General features: G+C 39.3%; 1 protein-coding gene across 4 annotated transcripts in view; it reads right to left on the minus strand.

Moving 5' to 3' along the window:
- RAD54B (RAD54 homolog B) overlaps window positions 1–18,461 on the minus strand; it is a 1,676,581-nt gene that overhangs the window by 170,585 nt on the left and 1,487,535 nt on the right. For all 4 annotated transcript variants that reach the window (XM_044066559.1, XM_044066560.1, XM_044066556.1 and 1 more), the window contains exon 12: window positions 2,113–2,374. In XM_044066559.1, coding sequence (XP_043922494.1) covers window positions 2,113–2,374 — 262 coding nt within the window. The remainder of the gene's footprint in view (window positions 1–2,112; window positions 2,375–18,461) is intronic.

Raw genomic sequence — 18,461 nt, forward strand, 5'->3', positions numbered from 1 at the left:
GTAACATTCACACTACCAAAGAAGAAACAGTCAACTGATTATTTCTGTCATTTCTCGTCAGACCTTGTAATTTACTTTGTGCTGTAAACATTACATCATAAAACAGGTGGATTTTCTTAAGAAAACAAAACAATAGCTTGAAAGTTGGCCAGAATATATATCCACAGTGAGTAATTCAGAATCTGGTTGCGATAATGCATTAAGTACCAAAAAAAAGTTTCCATACAGAAAAAACAGTTATTTTTCACATAAAGTTAGTTTAAACAACGAAAAAGTAATGTGAACATTTTTCCACTGAGGTGAGCTCATCTGTCCAGCAAAGGAACAGCGTTAAGCTGACCAATGATCCTCGAAAGCCTGGACAGTAGTACTCTCTTCAGTGGCAGAAAGGTCTGAACAACTTGACGCTCAAACCAGTCTTTTTAGTCAGTTCACTGTAACTGTATTATTTTCATCCCCGAGTGAGAATGAAATTGGTCAGGATTTATCAGAGCTCTACCCTGGTAAACAAATTCAACAAATAAAGTATATGTAAATTTTCAAGGGAAGTGAAGGAAGCTAATCCATTCATTTACACTGATACAACTTACACTGAGCTGAACATCTGCAATATTCAGAAAAAAAAACAAAAAAACTTTGATACAGTGTTGCAAATGGAAATTCGACTAAAGCAGGATTGATGTAATTTAATGTCTGTGTGTGTGTGTGTGTGTGTGTGTGTGCGTGTCTGTATGTGTGTATATATATATATATATATATATATATATATATATATATATATATATATATATATATATATATATATATATATATGTGTGTGTGTGTGTGTGTGTGTGTGTGCGCGTGTGTATACACATACATATACACGCATGGGCACACACACACACACACACACACACACACACACAGATAACATACCTCCCAAATACTCTGCTCAAGAAATCTGGATACAGCCAAACATAATCGGGGATAAAGGTCTAAAATGAGACAATATTTATATATTACTTTAATTCCCTTAAAAGCTAATTAAAAAGATTTTGCAATAAATTGCATTTTCTGAACAATAGGAAGTATGAAACTCTAATGTCTGGCATTACTGTCTATAATCTTTGGTGATGTACCACAAATCCAAAAAATTTACTAGGGCCAGGGCATAACTGAGGCAAAATTAAGGACATTTTGCAAAATCAGATTGAGATGAAAGGTATAACACACACACAAAATGTGATATGTGATTTTATATGTGTGTATGTGCGTATATACATACACACATATATAAAATGTACAGAGACAGGTATCAACACGTCATTGTATGGTTCTGCTATGTGCTACAATGGTAGGAATGTGACAGATAGTAGTACAGCTGTCACAGAGGGCTGTCGGTACAGGGAAAGGTTCCAACATGTCACTGTGTGGTGCAGCTATTTGCTACAATGGTAGGAATGTGACTGACAGTAGTACAGCTGTCAGTAGAGGGACACGTTCCAACATGTCACTGTGTGGTGCAGCTATGTGCTACAATGGTAGGAATGTGACAGACTGTAGTACAGCTGTCAGTAGAGGGACACGTTCCAACATGTCACTGTGTGGTGCAGCTATGTGCTACAATGGTAGGAATGTGACAGATAGTAGTACAGCTGTCAGTAGAGGGACACGTTCCAACATGTCACTGTGTGGTGCAGCTATGTGCTACAATGGTAGGAATGTGACAGATAGTAGTACAGCTGTCAGTAGAGGGACACGTTCCAACATGTCACTGTGTGGTGCAGCTATGTGCTACAATGGTAGGAATGTGACTGACAGTAGTACAGCTGTTATTCTTGTGCTGTACTGCACTGTCATCTAACACTCTTGGTCTGCTGTGGGTCAAATGAACTGCAACACCACAGATATTTAGTTGGTTTGCTTAATTTGCATAAATTGTGTACACTGAATCATGGTTGTTGGTTTTGTATGGTTATAAATCCCATACATATGCATAATTTCTGGACTTTCTCTAGTGCACCAACTGTTGACTGGAGTACCATGACTACGAATTCCTACTTACAGTACTTGGTTATTACATTAGCATATTTTTCTCATTATTTCAACAGTTTACTACTTCTGACTGACCTGAATATCATTAGCCGGATTCCAGTCTATGTCAAATAAAATTAGATGCGATGCTCCCACCAGATTCAGTCCTAATCCTCCAGCTTTGGAGCTAAGCAGGAAAATGAAGTCAGAAGAATATTTACTATTAAATCCATCGACTATATGTTGGCGCTGAGACACTGGGGTTTGTCCATCAAGCCGAGCACATTTATATCCATAGTATTTGCATATTCTCTGCAGGAGATCCAGTGTCTGTGTGTAATGAGAAACCAAAACAACCCTGTAAAAAAAAAAAATAAAAAAATTATCAACCATGAACACATGGCATCATTCATCAATAAAAACTGTGGTTGTAAGTGAAAAAAGTTAAATTTTAAGTTCAAGGGTATTATAACTTTTATTCATCCCTTTTAAGTATTTTTTTAAGTTTCATAGTTGGCAATATTACATTCTGACTACAGAGAATTGAGGTGGTGTTGCATTATGTAGGAGAAAGCAGCAGCACTATGTCTTGTAGACTATGCTCAAGGAACTCCTGACCAAAGTGAGGTTACCTATATTTATCATCAGAATGCCACTGCACTAGAAGCGTTCCTATATATAAGTAAAAAAAGTCCACCCAGAGATAACCTAGAAAGAAACAACTTTATGTTACATAGTTAAATTGGGGTGAGATCAGAAGCTAATACCTCTCAACATCTTAGCAAAAAAATCTGGACAAAGCCAAAAATAATGGAGGGCAAAGGTCCAAAAATAGGGACAATTTTTAAATATTATTCCTATAAGCTTAGAAAGGTGATACAATAAACAGCTTTTGCATTAGCATGCATTTTCTGAAGGGCTTGAAGTCTGAAACTCAAACTTCTGCTATTATTTAATGACTTTAACCCTCACTGATTTTGCGGAAGACCTCAAATTTTATGACGAATCGACTAAAAATATAAGTCACATCTGGACAGCTGAGAGGTATGCAGCAGTCCTTCAGATCGTCATGTACTACATGTACGACAGAGGATCTCTCTTCCCTGCCTCCAATTCCTTTCCTGATCAGATCGTCATGTACTACATGTGCGACAGAGGATCTCTCTTCCCTGCCTCCAATTCCTTTCCTGATCAGATCGTCATGTACTACATGTGCGACAGAGGATCTCTCTTCCCTGCCTCCAATTCCTTTCCTGATCATACTTTTTTTTGCAGGTTTTGCCTCTGCTGCCTGCCCATCATCTAGTCCATTTTTTCACCATCTTCACGGTGAGGATTAATTGGGACAGATCACCATTTGGACAGTCACTTGGGGTGGTTCCAATGCTTTTAACGTGATCCCCTATACCCCTGTGCATGATTGGCTTTTTTTATAACAACTTTACTGAACTATCACGTGTGACACAGGCAAATTCACATTTATATAAAAGTAATCAAACTGTATTAACAAGTTCACGTTCACAAACATTTTACTTCACATATATTGCTATATATTATATAAACTAAGCAACATTCCATAAATTATTCAATTCCTGCCCTCCCCCCCCCCTTTTTTTTTTTTTTTTTTTAACAAAAAACATCTTTATAAAACCATCACTTATGATATAGGAAATCATACATTTACATAAATGAAAACAAACCACATGGACACTATCTTATTGTAACCACTTAACATCATAAACCATACTGATACACTCCCAGTTGCAATTATTATAAATCACTTATATTCTACCCAATCATTTTCAGTCAAGCATTATAAAGCTCATTTAAGTCGTACCTTATTTTAAACCTCATTCCACCCCTTTATGTATTGTTCCCACATTTCCCATTTTTTTCCTATGTAGTTTGCTCCTACCCTTTTTTTAAAGATCCCATTTCCAGTTGTTTTATCTCTGTTATTATAATCACTGCTTCTAGTACAGATGGTTTAGACTTTGATTTCCATTGTCTAGTAATTGCTTTTTTTTCGGCAGCCACCATAATTAGACACAGCAAGGCTTTACCATATCTAGGCAATTCTGATTCTGTATCATAGCTCAGAAAAATCATCTCCCTCATCACACCAATCTGCCCACCCAGCATTTCTGACTGTGCATCCCGCAAGGAATCCTTAAAGTCTGCCAGCTCACCTCATTCCCAAAGAATATGTTCCCAGTTATGTCTTTCTTCCTCGTCACACCTCCAACATTTGCTATCTACCAGAGGAAAAATGCTCTGTAGTCTACCTTGGGTATAAAAATATGAGTGTAAACATTTCCAAGCAAAAATCCTAAATCATCTAGATTTTTTTTGCATATTTGGGAGACGTACATAAATCTTCCCATCGTTTCCTTATGATTTGCTTATCTAATCTCTCTTCCCAATACTTTCTGACCTCCTCTGACTGATTTTTACAGCTACCATGCAATATTTTATATGCTCTACTAATTATTCATTGCTTAATGACAACTTTGTTTCCAGATTCTAATAAGAACTCTACCACTGCTGGTCTTTCATTTAGGACCCCCTATTTCTTTCTCTTTGCCTATATTCTGATATCATTCCTTGATAGGGAAGGCAATCTCTAACCTACAGTCCAAAAAATTTCTTGGCATCTTCCCATTCTATTGTCTTTCCCTATCTGTTATTTCCTCCCAATACCTTGGTTCTTTTATCCCTAATTGCAGTCATCCCTATGGGCAGATTCTCCTTTCTCCATTCCCGTGCTGGCTTAGTTCTTAGTATACTTTCTGCTACTTTATAGATAAAATATTCTGCATGCTTATTGTTATTCTCCTTAAAGGCCAGCATCCAAAATCTCAGTCTCTCCTTATTTCTTGACCCCCCCCCCCGATTCATCATCATCCCTTTCCACTTTGAATTATAGTTTTCTGCTTGTGCTATGTATAGGAGCCTTAACTGTGTAGCTCGGAAATACCCCTTCAAATCGGGTAAACTCAATCCACTCTGTTCTACTGAAAGGATCAGCTTATCCCATTGGACTACTGCAGTCTTCCCCTCCCAGATAAAGTCCTTCAGCTCTTTATTAATTGCTATGCACAACTTCTCCTCTGGATGATAAAAGTATGCCCGACATGTGCATAAGACTAATGGAGGTAAAAGCAATTTAACTGCTTGCATCATATTATCTATATCCATATAACAGAGCTTCCATTTTCTCAGTTTTAGTATTATCTTTTGTTTAGTCTCTTCCAACATATGCTTAGCTGCCACACCAGAATCCTTTTAATCCAGACTCCTAAATACTTCATTCTGTCCAGTCCCCATAAATATGAATATTGCTGAATCAGTTCATATGTGGGAACATAATTTACCGCTCTTGCCTTTGCCTCATTCATTTTGTATCCCAAAAAGATTTGAAACAGTTTCAGAATGTCCCACAACACTGTAATGAATCGTACCGGTTTTGTCAGGTATAAAGTTACATCATCTGTAAACAGAACCAGCTTTTCTTGACTAACATACCAATTATATCCTTGAACTTCCGAGTCCCTTATTTTCTTTGCCAGTGGCTCTAAATATAACGCAAATAAAGAGAAATAGGACACCCCTGCTGGTTCCTCTGCTCAAGCAGAAATTATCAGAGAGGACCCCACCCACTTTAATTTTTTGCCTCCAATCCCTCATATATTCTCCTAATCAACCTTATAATTTTTTCAGGAAATGCAAATGCTTCCATTACCCTGCTCATAAAGTCCCAGATTACTCTGTCAAATGCTTTCTCTGGATCAAGACACTTCAACAACAAGCGTATTTTCTTACATTCTGCTTCCCTCTGGATCATCCGTGTTCTGTTAATGTTGTCCAGTGTTTGCCTCCCTGCCACAAAACCACAATAATCCATATCTATCACTTTTAGCATTACTTTTTTCATTATTTTAACCATTACAGACATGAACACTTTATAATCATGGTTTAGTATTGAAATGGACTTGTGTGAAGCTGGATCTGATGGATCTTTACCCTCTTTAGGTATTACAGCTACCACTGCTTTCGTTCAGGATGCTGGTACTTCTCCTCTTAAGGTATTGTTAAACAAAACCTTCCAGATCTTTATCAGTTTTTTCCCTCGTTGTTTTCAGACTTCCATAGGAATACTATCTGTTCCTGGGGACTTTCCTGTAAATTGGTTATACATCACCATTTTTATCTCATCTCCTCCTATCCTATCCATTAGTAATTGAGCCTTATCTACCTCTAACCTTAGCATATTTAATTCTTCCATAAACATTTCTATTTGTATCTTTTCTTGATTTCCATATTTCTCTGCTTTATACAGACTTTCATAGAATTTCCGAAATATTTCTAATACCTCTAACAGGATCTCTTCTTACCTTCCTAGTTATAGGCTCTCTAAGCTTGGCAACAGTCCTTTCTACTTTCTGTTGTCTTGAGTCATTGCGCAAAAAGTTGTGTGCTCTAGCATCATCAAAAAACAGTTGCTTAACAGCAATCTTTCTAAACTCGTGTATATTATCGAGGTAATCCTTTACTTTCTGCTTGGCATTCTGCAGTTGATCCTCCTCTTGTTCTGTAAGAATCCCTCTGTTCTGCAATACTTTAACATTTGTCAGTCCCTCTAAATTCTCATTATGTCTTAACCATCACTCCCTCTCTTTTATTTCCACCCTATTTTTAAACTCCACCTTAATTTTATCCCACTCTAGCTATATTTTTCAGAAGAAATTTCTATCCTCTCGAATATCTCCTGAATAATCTCCACTACCCATTCCTTAAATTCTTCTCTTTTCAACAGATAAGTGGGAAAGCACCAGTGTTTCATTTTTATTTTAATTACTGGCACATGATCTGAAATAGTTATTGAGTGCATATCAAGACCTTCAATTAAATGTAGATGTTCCTGTGAAATGTAAATTCTGTCTAGCCTAGCCCAGTTTCTATATATTGGAGAATAATATGTAAATTCACTCCAAACTCGTAGTGCTGAATTCACATCTTCCATGCCAAATAATTTCATAAAGTTCTTCAAACATCTACCTTCCTTTGTTATACTTTTCCTTCTGCACCCCCCCAGCACACCTTCACTGTTGCAAATCAAATTCCAGTCCTCACCTATAAGTAATATTCCTTGCTAAAAACTGATTATTTCTCCCAGAATTTTTTAAGCTCGATTATAGCAGTTTTAGGTGAAATATCAATACATGCCAGTGTAATCCTCCTCTCTTGCCAGTACCCCCTTAGCACTATAAATCTGACATTATCTTTTTGTATCCTTGTCTATCACTATTGGAGCTCCTCTTGCAATTAATAAAAATACTCTTCTTTTCTTTTGGCCCAGATATTCTGCTGAATAACCATCCTGAAAAACTTTCTTTATCAAATTCACATGTACAATTCTTTTTAAGTTTGTCTCCTGTAACACAGCATAACATAACTATTTGCTCTCTACAATTTTAATATAGTTCACTGTTTTCTTTTTTGTATTTATCTGTAAGACCATTTGCATTTAATGACATTACAGAAAGTGTCATCGTAATAAAAAGTTATTATTCTCACCTTTTTGTGTATAACACTTTTTTGCTAAATGTCTAGTTCCAGTTTTTGTGTTATATGCATACACTGTCTGGTAGGTTGAACTTTTATATAGTTGGTTCCTGTCATATCCATTTGAGCTTATGTCACATCTTACAAAACTTTTTTTATTGAAATCTCTCAAAAGAAAAAAAAACGCCCCCTAAAATGTATTCATTTAATACTAACACACAAAACTATGTACATCTTCCAATATTGAAGTTTTGCCCTCCTAATAGGAAGAAATATCCCAAACAGACAGCCACATTCACAGAATTGAGTTAACCTAAAAGAAAGGTTATTCATGCTAAATGCATGGTGCAGCCTGTGCTTCTAAGTGCTGTTTAGTATTGTCTTATCTTTATAGCTCTCCCAGCTGGGCAAACACCTGAATGCTTTCAGAGAACATTATCTCCTAGCCAATTTTTCTTTATTAGATTGTCTCCATGGTGATGTGAGGATATAAAAAAATGCCTTATTGTTTGTTTGTTTCTTTCGGCTTTTCTCGGTTAGGGGTCGCCACAGCGGAACTCCGGTCCGCTAATGATTGGTAGTTGATTTTTACGCGTTGAGTTACCAGCCCTGACGCACAACCTTCAACGAAGGTACACCCATTCACGCATGTCTCCACGCAGAAGCCGCTGTAGCTGAGAGTCGAACCCGACAGCGTCTTAATGTGAGGTGACAACGCTACAGAGAACATTATCTCCTAGCCAATTTCTCTTTATTGGATTGTCTCCATGGTGACGTGAGGATATAAAAAATGCCTTATAATATTCAATATTCTTTTTCATGGACTTGCTTTCTCTTAAAACCTGTTACTAGATCAAGCTAAGGCCTTAATCCAGTCATTCCCCCATAAAAGAATGAGAAAGCACATTACTTGTTCTTTTGTCATGCTCTTTTAACCAGACTTTTTTGTTACATTGCAGGGGCTTACATTTCTTAAAACTGAACAAAGAAGAAAGAGAGAAGGGAGAAAGGCAAAAAAGAACAGCAGCACCTATTTACAATCTCCACTACACTTAAAAATAACTGAGAAAATATTACTTTATAGCAAGCAAAGAAAACCGTACACCACAAGAATAGTGCTATTAAAAATACTTTCTTTACTTACAGTTAACTTTCTGCCCTCTCTTCCCCTCCCCAAAGCATTTTTCTGAACATTAATGACATGAAGTAGGGCATATACTTCAGAGTCCCCCACAAGTCTAACACATTTTGACAAAATCCAGTATTTTCAGATAGTCTTGTTCTGTCATATTTCACAAATATATTTATTGAATTGTAATCCCACATTAAATTACTGGTTTTATTACTGTTCATCTCTGTCTCCCAAATTCCGTCTCTGCTTCATTACCAACATACTCTCAATTTTTCTAGTCAACTCTCATGCTCCCTTCCTTCTCTCACATTTTCTGTTGAAACAGTGGAAAATGTTTCACAGGTACAGTCTCTCTGTGCTCTTTATTAGCAGAAGAACAAGAAGAAAGAGCTCCTTCTGTTTCACGGCTCACTTTTTGTTGGACAAACTTTTGTATTTCCTCCTTATCGTGTACTTCATCAAAAAATGATTTTATCCCTTCAGGGAAGAATTCCTTGAAGATGGCTGGGTAAAGCAATTTTAATCACACACCTGCGTCTCGACATTCTGTGAATAGTGGAATGAATTAACTCATTGTACACTAGGCAGAAGAAAAGTAATCATTCTCCACAAACACTCTGCTGTCTCTCACATTTAGTATTTTGTCCTTCTGATACAGCTTTTTTAGAATCTACTCCTGCCGGTAGGATTGCATCTTTACTATTAAAGGTCTGGGTTGCTTTTTTCATATCCAGGTTTGGAGCTTACACAATATGTGCCCTTTGAACTAACAACTCCTGCTGTGGAATACCAGTCCAGTTGCTTATTTGTGCTTTCAAAAAATTAATGCAGTCTGTTTCTTCCAGCTTCTCTGGTATAGCTGAAAATCTCAGGTTTTCCCTACGCGCTCTGTCCTCTAATTCTAGTATTGTTTTTGAAACATCTCTTCCTGAGCAGTCTCATATTCAGCCAGTCTTTTCTTCAGTTCAACCTCTGATTTTTACAGCTTTACCACCTCATCTGAATATCTGTTTAAAGCTTCTTCCATTTTTTCCAGCCTTTTTTTGTTCATGTTGATATACTCCCATCAGTGTTCTGTTTATTTTAACCAGGTCTCTGTGCAGTTGACCTATATCTTCCTCTAGATTATTGGAAGTCATGTCTGGAGGTCGCATGGCTTTTTGCTGAACAGCTGCAGAACTTTCTCAGTGTTTCTTTCTCACTTTTTGTACCCGATTTTTTTCCAGGTGTTGTGTATTTCGTTTTTCCTAGCATCCAGGCAGTACACTTAATACCAAGTTACTGAAATTTAACCATAAACACAAACATCTACAGGGCTTCTCAGTTTAGTTTCTTGTTTTCACACTGGAACAGCTAGAGTTAAGCTGTTACTCAATGTGCAGTCATCTTGAAATTCCTGTGTATGATTAGCTTATGCAAGGAAAGGGGTGTGCAATGAGTTGTCCATTTTGGTTGTCCCTCATTGCTGCAAGGGGCATTGCCAGCAGCAGCCTTGCCCTCTCCTCCCATCCACAAGCACAGGCTGTGGTTTTCACTGGTCTGCACTGGAGAATTTGGACCTGGTGTGTACTTACTAAGCCCTAGCAACCCCTCCTTTGCCTAGGGAGAGGTGAGTTGAGCATGCCCCTTCACTCCTTTTCCCCTTGGCTAGGCTTCTCCAGTGCTGGAAGTGCTAATTATGCCCTAGTTGCTTTGGTCACAGGACTCCATCAATGGTATCGCCAATCAAATTCAGACAAAGACAAAGAGTCGGGACTGTTAAAGAAAATATGAAGGGCTCAAACCTTGACAGTAAGAGCTTGTAAATCAAGCCAGTTCCTTCTATGGCAAGACAGACAGGATAGGAAAAGAAGGAAAAAAATTAAGTTCAAACCAGGGATATGGTTCATAGGTTGGTACTAGGCTATCGGCCCTAGGGCCTATACAAGCCTAGCCACAACAATTCCCTGGCTATTTCTTCCCACAGTATTTACTTCCCTGGACCCCAGTCTAGCAATTCGATTACCCTCCAAATATTTTTCTAAGAATGAGTATGCCGGGGGATGGCTGGGAGGGAAGGTGAGGATGAATGAAAATGGACAACACAGATGGAACATTATAATAAGTACATAACTCCTTTATTTGATGTTGTCATTTTTATTCCTCACCTGTGGGTCAGAATACCCAGCAACATAATTCTTGGGAGGCCCTTAAAAGAGGATATGTGGGAGCACTGTCGGACAAAGGAGGCTCTAATTTTGGAGACAACGTCCAAATACAAATGTGCCACACTGGAAAGAGTTTTTGAGCCAGTGACTGTAATATGGATAACATGGAAATAAGCTCAGGTAGAAGGTTAGATGCATTGGTCCTAAATCTGGTGGAATGGTGTGGGAATTACAGGCCATGCTGGAAAATGTTCAACAAAAACTTAAGCCTGTTTCCTACCTTTCCTGTAACTAGTGTTCCAGATACAGATTTCTTGTATCCAGGACTGTATGTAAGCTTCTGAGCTCCCCAAGCCTTTCTGTGTTGGAGGGAAGCCTTCTAGCTTATCAGTGGGAGAGATAAGCACTAGGTAACCTGTCTACCATATAAGGAGTGGTTCTGGTCCAGAAATTGTAGTTATTGTCCGTTTGGGCAATCTCTTCCATCTCTCTCAACTTTCTGATTTGAAAGCCTGCATTTGCACTTGTTTCCCCTCTTTCCTGTAACTAATTTAGTCCAGATACAGATTCCTAGTTTTAGCACTTAAATTTGCTTATTCGTGCTCAGCACTTGTTCAGAACTTGTAAGCAGTAAATAAGCTAATTACTATAGCACTCAATCTTCCTTATTACCTAGAGGAAAACAGTTTTTGTACTTACTTTTCTCACTTGCTTAGAGAAAAACATCTCTTGTACTCACTTTCCTCACTTATCTAGAGGAAAATAGTTTTTTTATTTAGGCATGTCCAAGGCTCAGCTCCCAGTGTTCTCTCCTGTCTATCTGATGAATCTGGGCATCTTGAGGCAATGTAGAAATTTGCCTCATGTACACAGACAATCCTCTCCTCCTACCACCCAACACTACAACCTGTGAGAGATGAACTTATCTAGCCAAACTGGAGGTAAAGCTCTCTCCAACCAAGACTGAACTTGACAGTCATGAGGAGAAGGTAAACATTTACACCATACCACACTCATCACATAGTCTCACTAAACCTACACCACCAAAATCCACACATAGTAACACAAAAACATTCGCGGAGGCTCTCAATAATAATGTCTAAGCAACACAGACCTCCAAAGCAGAAACGCAAGCAACCTCCATCCCCCAGCACAACCCAAATAACACATAGCCCACATACTCAGTGTGCCACTCAACCACAGCCAATATGGCAAAACAACGTACCCAACACACTAGTTATAGGTGACTCTATAGTCAGGCACACTGATGTCCCATTCACCAGGCTAAACAAGGAGAAGGTTACTGTCAGCTGCCTGTCGGGTGCCAGGATCCGCCACATAACCCACGCACTCAGGTCACTCCACAAGTGCAAATATGACTGTCATTGTCCATGTTGGTATGAATGACCTGAAACGTACCTCCCTGAACTACATGAAAAGAGACATGGAAGGGCTCTCCGATCTTGTAGCCCAGGCAGGTATGACCCTTGCCCTGAGTAGCATTCTGCCATCGCCCAGAATGATACCGCAGTACAAGGACAAAATGATTGACTTCAACAATTGGCTAAGCTTCTGGTGTCATTCTAAGGGGATCCAGTATCTGTCTGCTTGGGATGACATGGTCGACGGACCATGATGCTTTGCCACAGATGGCCTGCACCTGTCGCCCCTGGGATTTCGGATATTGGCTAAGGCTCTTGCTGCCCCTATAGTGCCTTTTTTAGGCAAGGTTCAAATAAATTCACCACCATAACAGGAACAGGCAAGCAAAAACTGAGGGTAATGCTACTCAATGCTAGACGTCTAAATCTCAAAATGCACTCACTCGAGGCACTCCTTAAAATGGAGAACATCGACATCTGTGCCTGGTTCAAGGCTCCAGAGAGCACCCCTGCACTACCAGGCTATAACTCATACCACACTTTTCGGCCATGTAACCTGGACCGAAACACCAAAGGCGGAGGTGTGTCCATATTCATTAAGGATATCCACACCTCCAGGCTAGTTACTCAGCATAATGCATCAGAGGTTATGCAAGTGCAACTAACCCTTGGCAAAACTGCAATCCAAATTGTAGCTTGCTACGGATCCCCTACCATGCCCCAGGATTCCCACTCTTCTTTTCTTGATGTACTGGAAAATATTAGGATTCAACCAAACACCCTAATAAGGGGTGACTTCAACTACCCCACCATTAACTGGAAAAACTACTCGTGCATCAACTCCTTAGCTCAACACTTTCTGGAATTCATAAACTCCAATGCCCTGGATCAACTTATCCACACCCCCACCAGGGGCAACAATATCCTAGACCTAGTCATTACCAACATGAATGACCGGTGTTCCACACCTGAAGTCAACTCCTCGTTGGTCCGATCCAACCATAAGCTAATCACCCTTGATATTCACATCCCGCCCCCACCCCCCCATCAAGGAAACCACAGTAAAAAAATTTCTCCAAAGCCAACTTCATGCTTCTTAAGACAGAAGTGGTGAACTTCATGACACCCATGCAGATGGACAATACAGTTACAACTGCTGAATCCTACACAAAGGCACTCTATAAGCACTTACACGAGTGCATGGATCGTGCTATCCCAAACAGAACCAAGATGCTATCCTCCAAAAAAAGGAAGCCAATCTGGTGGTCCCCTGCCATAAACAAACTGTACAACAGAAGGAAGAAACTGTTGCTAAAGAGAGTAAAAATCCCATGAGTGGAGGAGCTCCCTGGTCAGCCTCAGTAAGAAGCTGAGATCCCTTTATAAGATCCTCCAAAGCTAGCTACAAAAACAAAATTGCCACAAATTCCAAGGACAACCACAAAGCATTCTATAGCTATGTCAAGAATCTTGATGGCAGCACTCAGATCTGCTCTGAGTTACAGCACAAAGGCACGAAAATTACAGAACCAACTGATATTGCCAACATCCTGGCAGATATGTTCAGTGCTAACTTTACCCCCCCTCTCACCCCCTAAAGGGCCCATACTATATAGGAAGAATGCAGAGCCCCTGTAATCATAACTACACAGGTAAAAGCTGCACTCTCTAAAGCCAAAAACACAGCATCCATGGGACCGGACAACATCCCAGGCTGCGTTTTACACGAACTTCAGAACGAACTGGCTCCCCACTTAAGCACCGTGTTCAATAATAGCCTCGCATCAGGCTTTGTGCCCACTGAATGGCGCACAGCAACAGTTTTCCCACTCCACACAGGGGGAGCCACCACTGATCCCTGGAACTATTGACCTATTAGCCTGACGAGCCTGGTCTACAAGGCCATGGAACTCATAAACAAAGACATTGGTAACCTCCAAACTCTGGATTCCACCCAGTTCGGGTTTGTGAAAGGCAGATCATGCCTCCTGAACCTGATCAATTTCTTTGAGGCAGTCACCAAAGCCGTAGATGAAGGTAAGGTGGTTCACACATCCTATCTTGACCTCGCCAAGGCTTTCGACACCATCCGCCATTCTGGAATTATAGATAAACTCACTAAACTAGGTATAAATCACTACGTCACAAGATGGGTTGCCAACTGGCTCACTGACAGAACCCACACTGTAAAAAGTTGCAGACTCCAAATCTGACCTCAAAGCAGTGACAAGTGGAGTACCACAGGGTTCCGTCCTGGGACCTCTCCTGTTTGGTATCTACTTCTCTGAAGTACAGGCTAATACAAAAGGCCTCTGGCTAACGAAGTTCACAGATGACTGCAAACTAGGAGCCATAGTCAAGTCCCCAAGTGATGTGGACATCCTACAGAAGGGCCTCGCTGAGACAGATACCTGATGTCAGAGCCATGGCCTCAAGCTCAATGCCAAAAAGTGCAGTGTCATCCCCTTTGGTAAAAACTCTGTACCCATGAACTACCACATAAGCAGCAATCTACTTAACATCGAATGAGTGATAAGAGACCTTGGGACCCAGGTGGACAGTAGTCTCTCCTTTGATAGTCACATTGCCACAGTAGTCAGGAAGTCTTTCTACGTGGCACACCTCATCATAAAAGGGTTCTCATCCAGGAAAAAAGAGGTCATTGTTCCCCTCTACTCGACACTCATTAGACCCATTATAGAGTACAACGCTCCTTTTGGAATGTACCTCACAAAACATCTGCAGCAGCTGGAAAGGCCACAGAAGTACCTCACAAAGAGGAATACTGGCCTCAAACAAATGCCCTACACTGACCGCCTCAAAAAACTCCAGCTTTACTCTGTAGCATATCACCTACTCCGAGGTGATTTCTGCCTAACATATAAAGCTATGTCAAACCCAGAGCTGTTGGACATGCTACACCTAAAGAAATCCCAATCCCTCCGAGCTACACGCTCTAGGGACCTAAACCTTGTCACCACAATAAACAGGACATGCTGGAGGGACAGATTCCTGTCCCAGAGACTTCCCATACTCTGGAACAGGCTACCCATCTATGTCAAGCAAAGTTCTTCATTAGCACTCTTCAAGAAAAATCTTGATGAGTGGATGGGAAATAGGAAATATACCCCGGGGATCACTTCTGTGTCTCTGCTCGAAAGTGGCACAGGAAAATAACTTATTTGGGTGGTGTAAGCCAGGGAACCTTGTTGGCTAGGCTTACGTAGGCCCTTGGGCCGATAGCCTAGTACCTACCTATGAACATCTAGTTGGAAAAGTAGGAGGTTAAGTAATCATTTATGGTTATATTATTTGTTTTTCGAGTAATGTGAGATACCCTGACAGGCCGGTATTAAGAAACACCCTCGCTCTCAAAGGGAAACACAAGAAATGGAAAGGATGGCACCCCTGTTGTAGAAAGAAGCATCAGTCCCCAAAATCAGAAAAACTGATAGAGCTAAAAAGAGCTATACAGATGACACAATGGACTATTGAGGATAAGAAAGTAATTATGTATTGTTACTATTATGCAAGAAGCCCAGAATTTCCAGACAAAAGATATACAAAAGATTAAGAGAGAAAAATATTTCCACAAGAAAACTGTCAGAAGCTTCAAATAAAAATTTGTGTTCATTAATACAACAGATCCATGAAAAACACTATCTAGACCAAGAAACCTTCTGCCATTTGGAAAAAGATGCAACTGAAGTTCGAAAATGTAAAGAACAAAAGTTAGAGATGTTTAAAGGGCATACAAAGAAATATGGACATGGGAAAGAAAGAGAAATTTGATGTGGTGCAATATTTATGCAAAGAAGAAAGCCAAATTAATCAACACTAAAAAGGCAGCCTCAAAGAGAAATATAGGTAAAGGCATCCAGATATGGAACATTTCACAATAAAAATAAGATCACAAAGAGGGAGTGTAAGACAGATTAGTCAAGTAGAAGTTAACAAAATACAAGCTGAAGTTATGGAATATTTGCGAAGTGGAGGATTCAGTGTAGAAAGTCTAACACAGGTCATATCACAGCATGATGGAACGAGTTCCCCAAGTAAGGAGTAACAAGAGGAGTAGGAGACATCTGAAGAAGAAATATGGACATGGGAAAAAAAAAGAGATCTAATATGGTACAATACTTATGCAAAGGAGAAACCAAAACTAATCAATGCAAAAAGAGCATCACCAAAGATATTTGAAGAGAAATACAGGCAAAGACATCCGGATATAGAAAATTATTTTACAATGCAAAAATAAGAAAACAAAGAGGAAAAGTGGATTAGTAATAGGGAAGTTAAAGAAATAGAATAGTTATGAACTACCTGCAAAGTGAAGGATTTAGTGAAGAAAATGTAACTCCGATAACAATACAACAGGATAGAGCAATGGATACCCAAATTAAAGAGAAACTACTGGAGCAGGAAGCTTCTAATCAGTTGACATATGAAGATACTTTGGAGGATCTCATAGGAAACCAGTACAAAGGCCCAGTTGGAGCTATACAGCGAGGAAAAGAACAGGAAACTGTGGCAACTCTGACACAGTCAGTGCCCTGGAGTGATAGGCCAGTGAGTTCCCAAATGAAAGAGCAACGGATGACACAGGGTGAAACTGAAGAGAACATGGCACAGGAAGAAACTCTGGAACTTTCTATAGAATGCCAGCAGGAAATGGCGAACAAAGACTGTGCTCTAAGTTTGGAATAAAATGATCTAAGAGAAGAATTGCTTGATTTAATAGAGATAGAAAGAAATATTAAGATCAATGAAATAAACAGACTGCAGAAGTTCAATAAAACCTCAAAAGTTAGAAGTTTGATAAAATAAACGAACACAGTAATTAGGACTGTCCACAGAGAATCATGCAATATAACAGAAGTAAATAGGATACATTACTGTGCAGCCAAATTAATAACAGATAAAGTCCTACTACAAGAACATAAAGAAGTAAGGGAAAGGATGGGGAGAAATTGAATGCCTTCATGGAAGTATCGAATAGAGAAAACTATGGAAAAGTACAAAATAAGCAATTTATTGATGACCCAAAAAAGTTTTATAGAGAATTGGGAAACAAGGCAAAATGAATTGAAACACCACCAAAAAAGGAAGAAATAAATATATTTTGGAGAAATATTTATGAAGATCCTGTGTAACATAACAAAGATGCTAAATGGATAGAATAAGTAAAAGAATGAATAAGAAGTTCAAATGTACAGGATATCAAATGGGATGAAGTAACGGCCAGACAAATTGAAACAAAGTTAAGAAAAGCCTCTAATTGGAAAACCCCAGGCCCAGATGCAGTACCTAATTTCTGGCTAAAAGTATTAGCATCTTTGCAAGAAGATTTAGCCATGAAAAATAAATAGAAGTTATGTACTTACCATAACGTTCCATGTGAGTTGTTTATCTCGCCTTTATTCTCACTGATGGGTTCGGAGCCAATCCTCGACTCCGACACGGCTGATAGCAAGCTCAAGGTTTGCCAGTAGCTCGAGACCAAGCCCCTTATCCCGCAATGCACTGCTGGAATTAACTCAGATCTTGTTTGCTGCGAATAACAGTATATATATATATATATATATATATATATATATATATATATATATATATATATATATATATATATATATAAATATATACAACATATACATACCCTCTTATATATATCTACGAAGAACACTTCCCAAAGGGGAAGAAGAAATATTGAATAACCAGGATGGCACTAGCCTCTAAGTCAACAGTCAGTCAGGAGGGGGAAGGAGGGAGGGACGTGAGAATAAAGGCGAGATAAACAACTCACATGGAACATTATGGTAAGTACATAACTTCTATATGTGAAGTTGTTAAATCTCGCTGTTTATTCTCAATGATGGGTAGCGTCCCTAGCACCCTCAACCTTGGGTGGCTCATGGGAGTATGTTCTGCAGTACAACCAAAGGAAGACCTGTCCCTTGAAGCCCTATCTACTTTGTAATGTGTGATAAAGGTATGAGGCTTAGGCCAATTGTCTGCAGCGCAAATATTGTCAAGGGGCAATTTAGCTTGAAAAACAGAAGAGGTAGGGACAGCTCTGGTAGAATGAGCTTTTGGTTTGTGCATTAAAGGCATGCTCGCATTCTCATAAAGAAAGGATATACAATCGGATAACCATTTAGATAAAGTTGTTTTATCCACTGGATTGCCTTTTCTTGCTTCTGAGAAGGATACAAAAAGTTG

Source organism: Protopterus annectens, chromosome 3.part1 (assembly GCF_019279795.1).
Source record: "Protopterus annectens isolate FY-2018-M chromosome 3.part1, PAN1.0, whole genome shotgun sequence".
Lineage (NCBI taxonomy): Eukaryota > Metazoa > Chordata > Ceratodontiformes > Protopteridae > Protopterus > Protopterus annectens.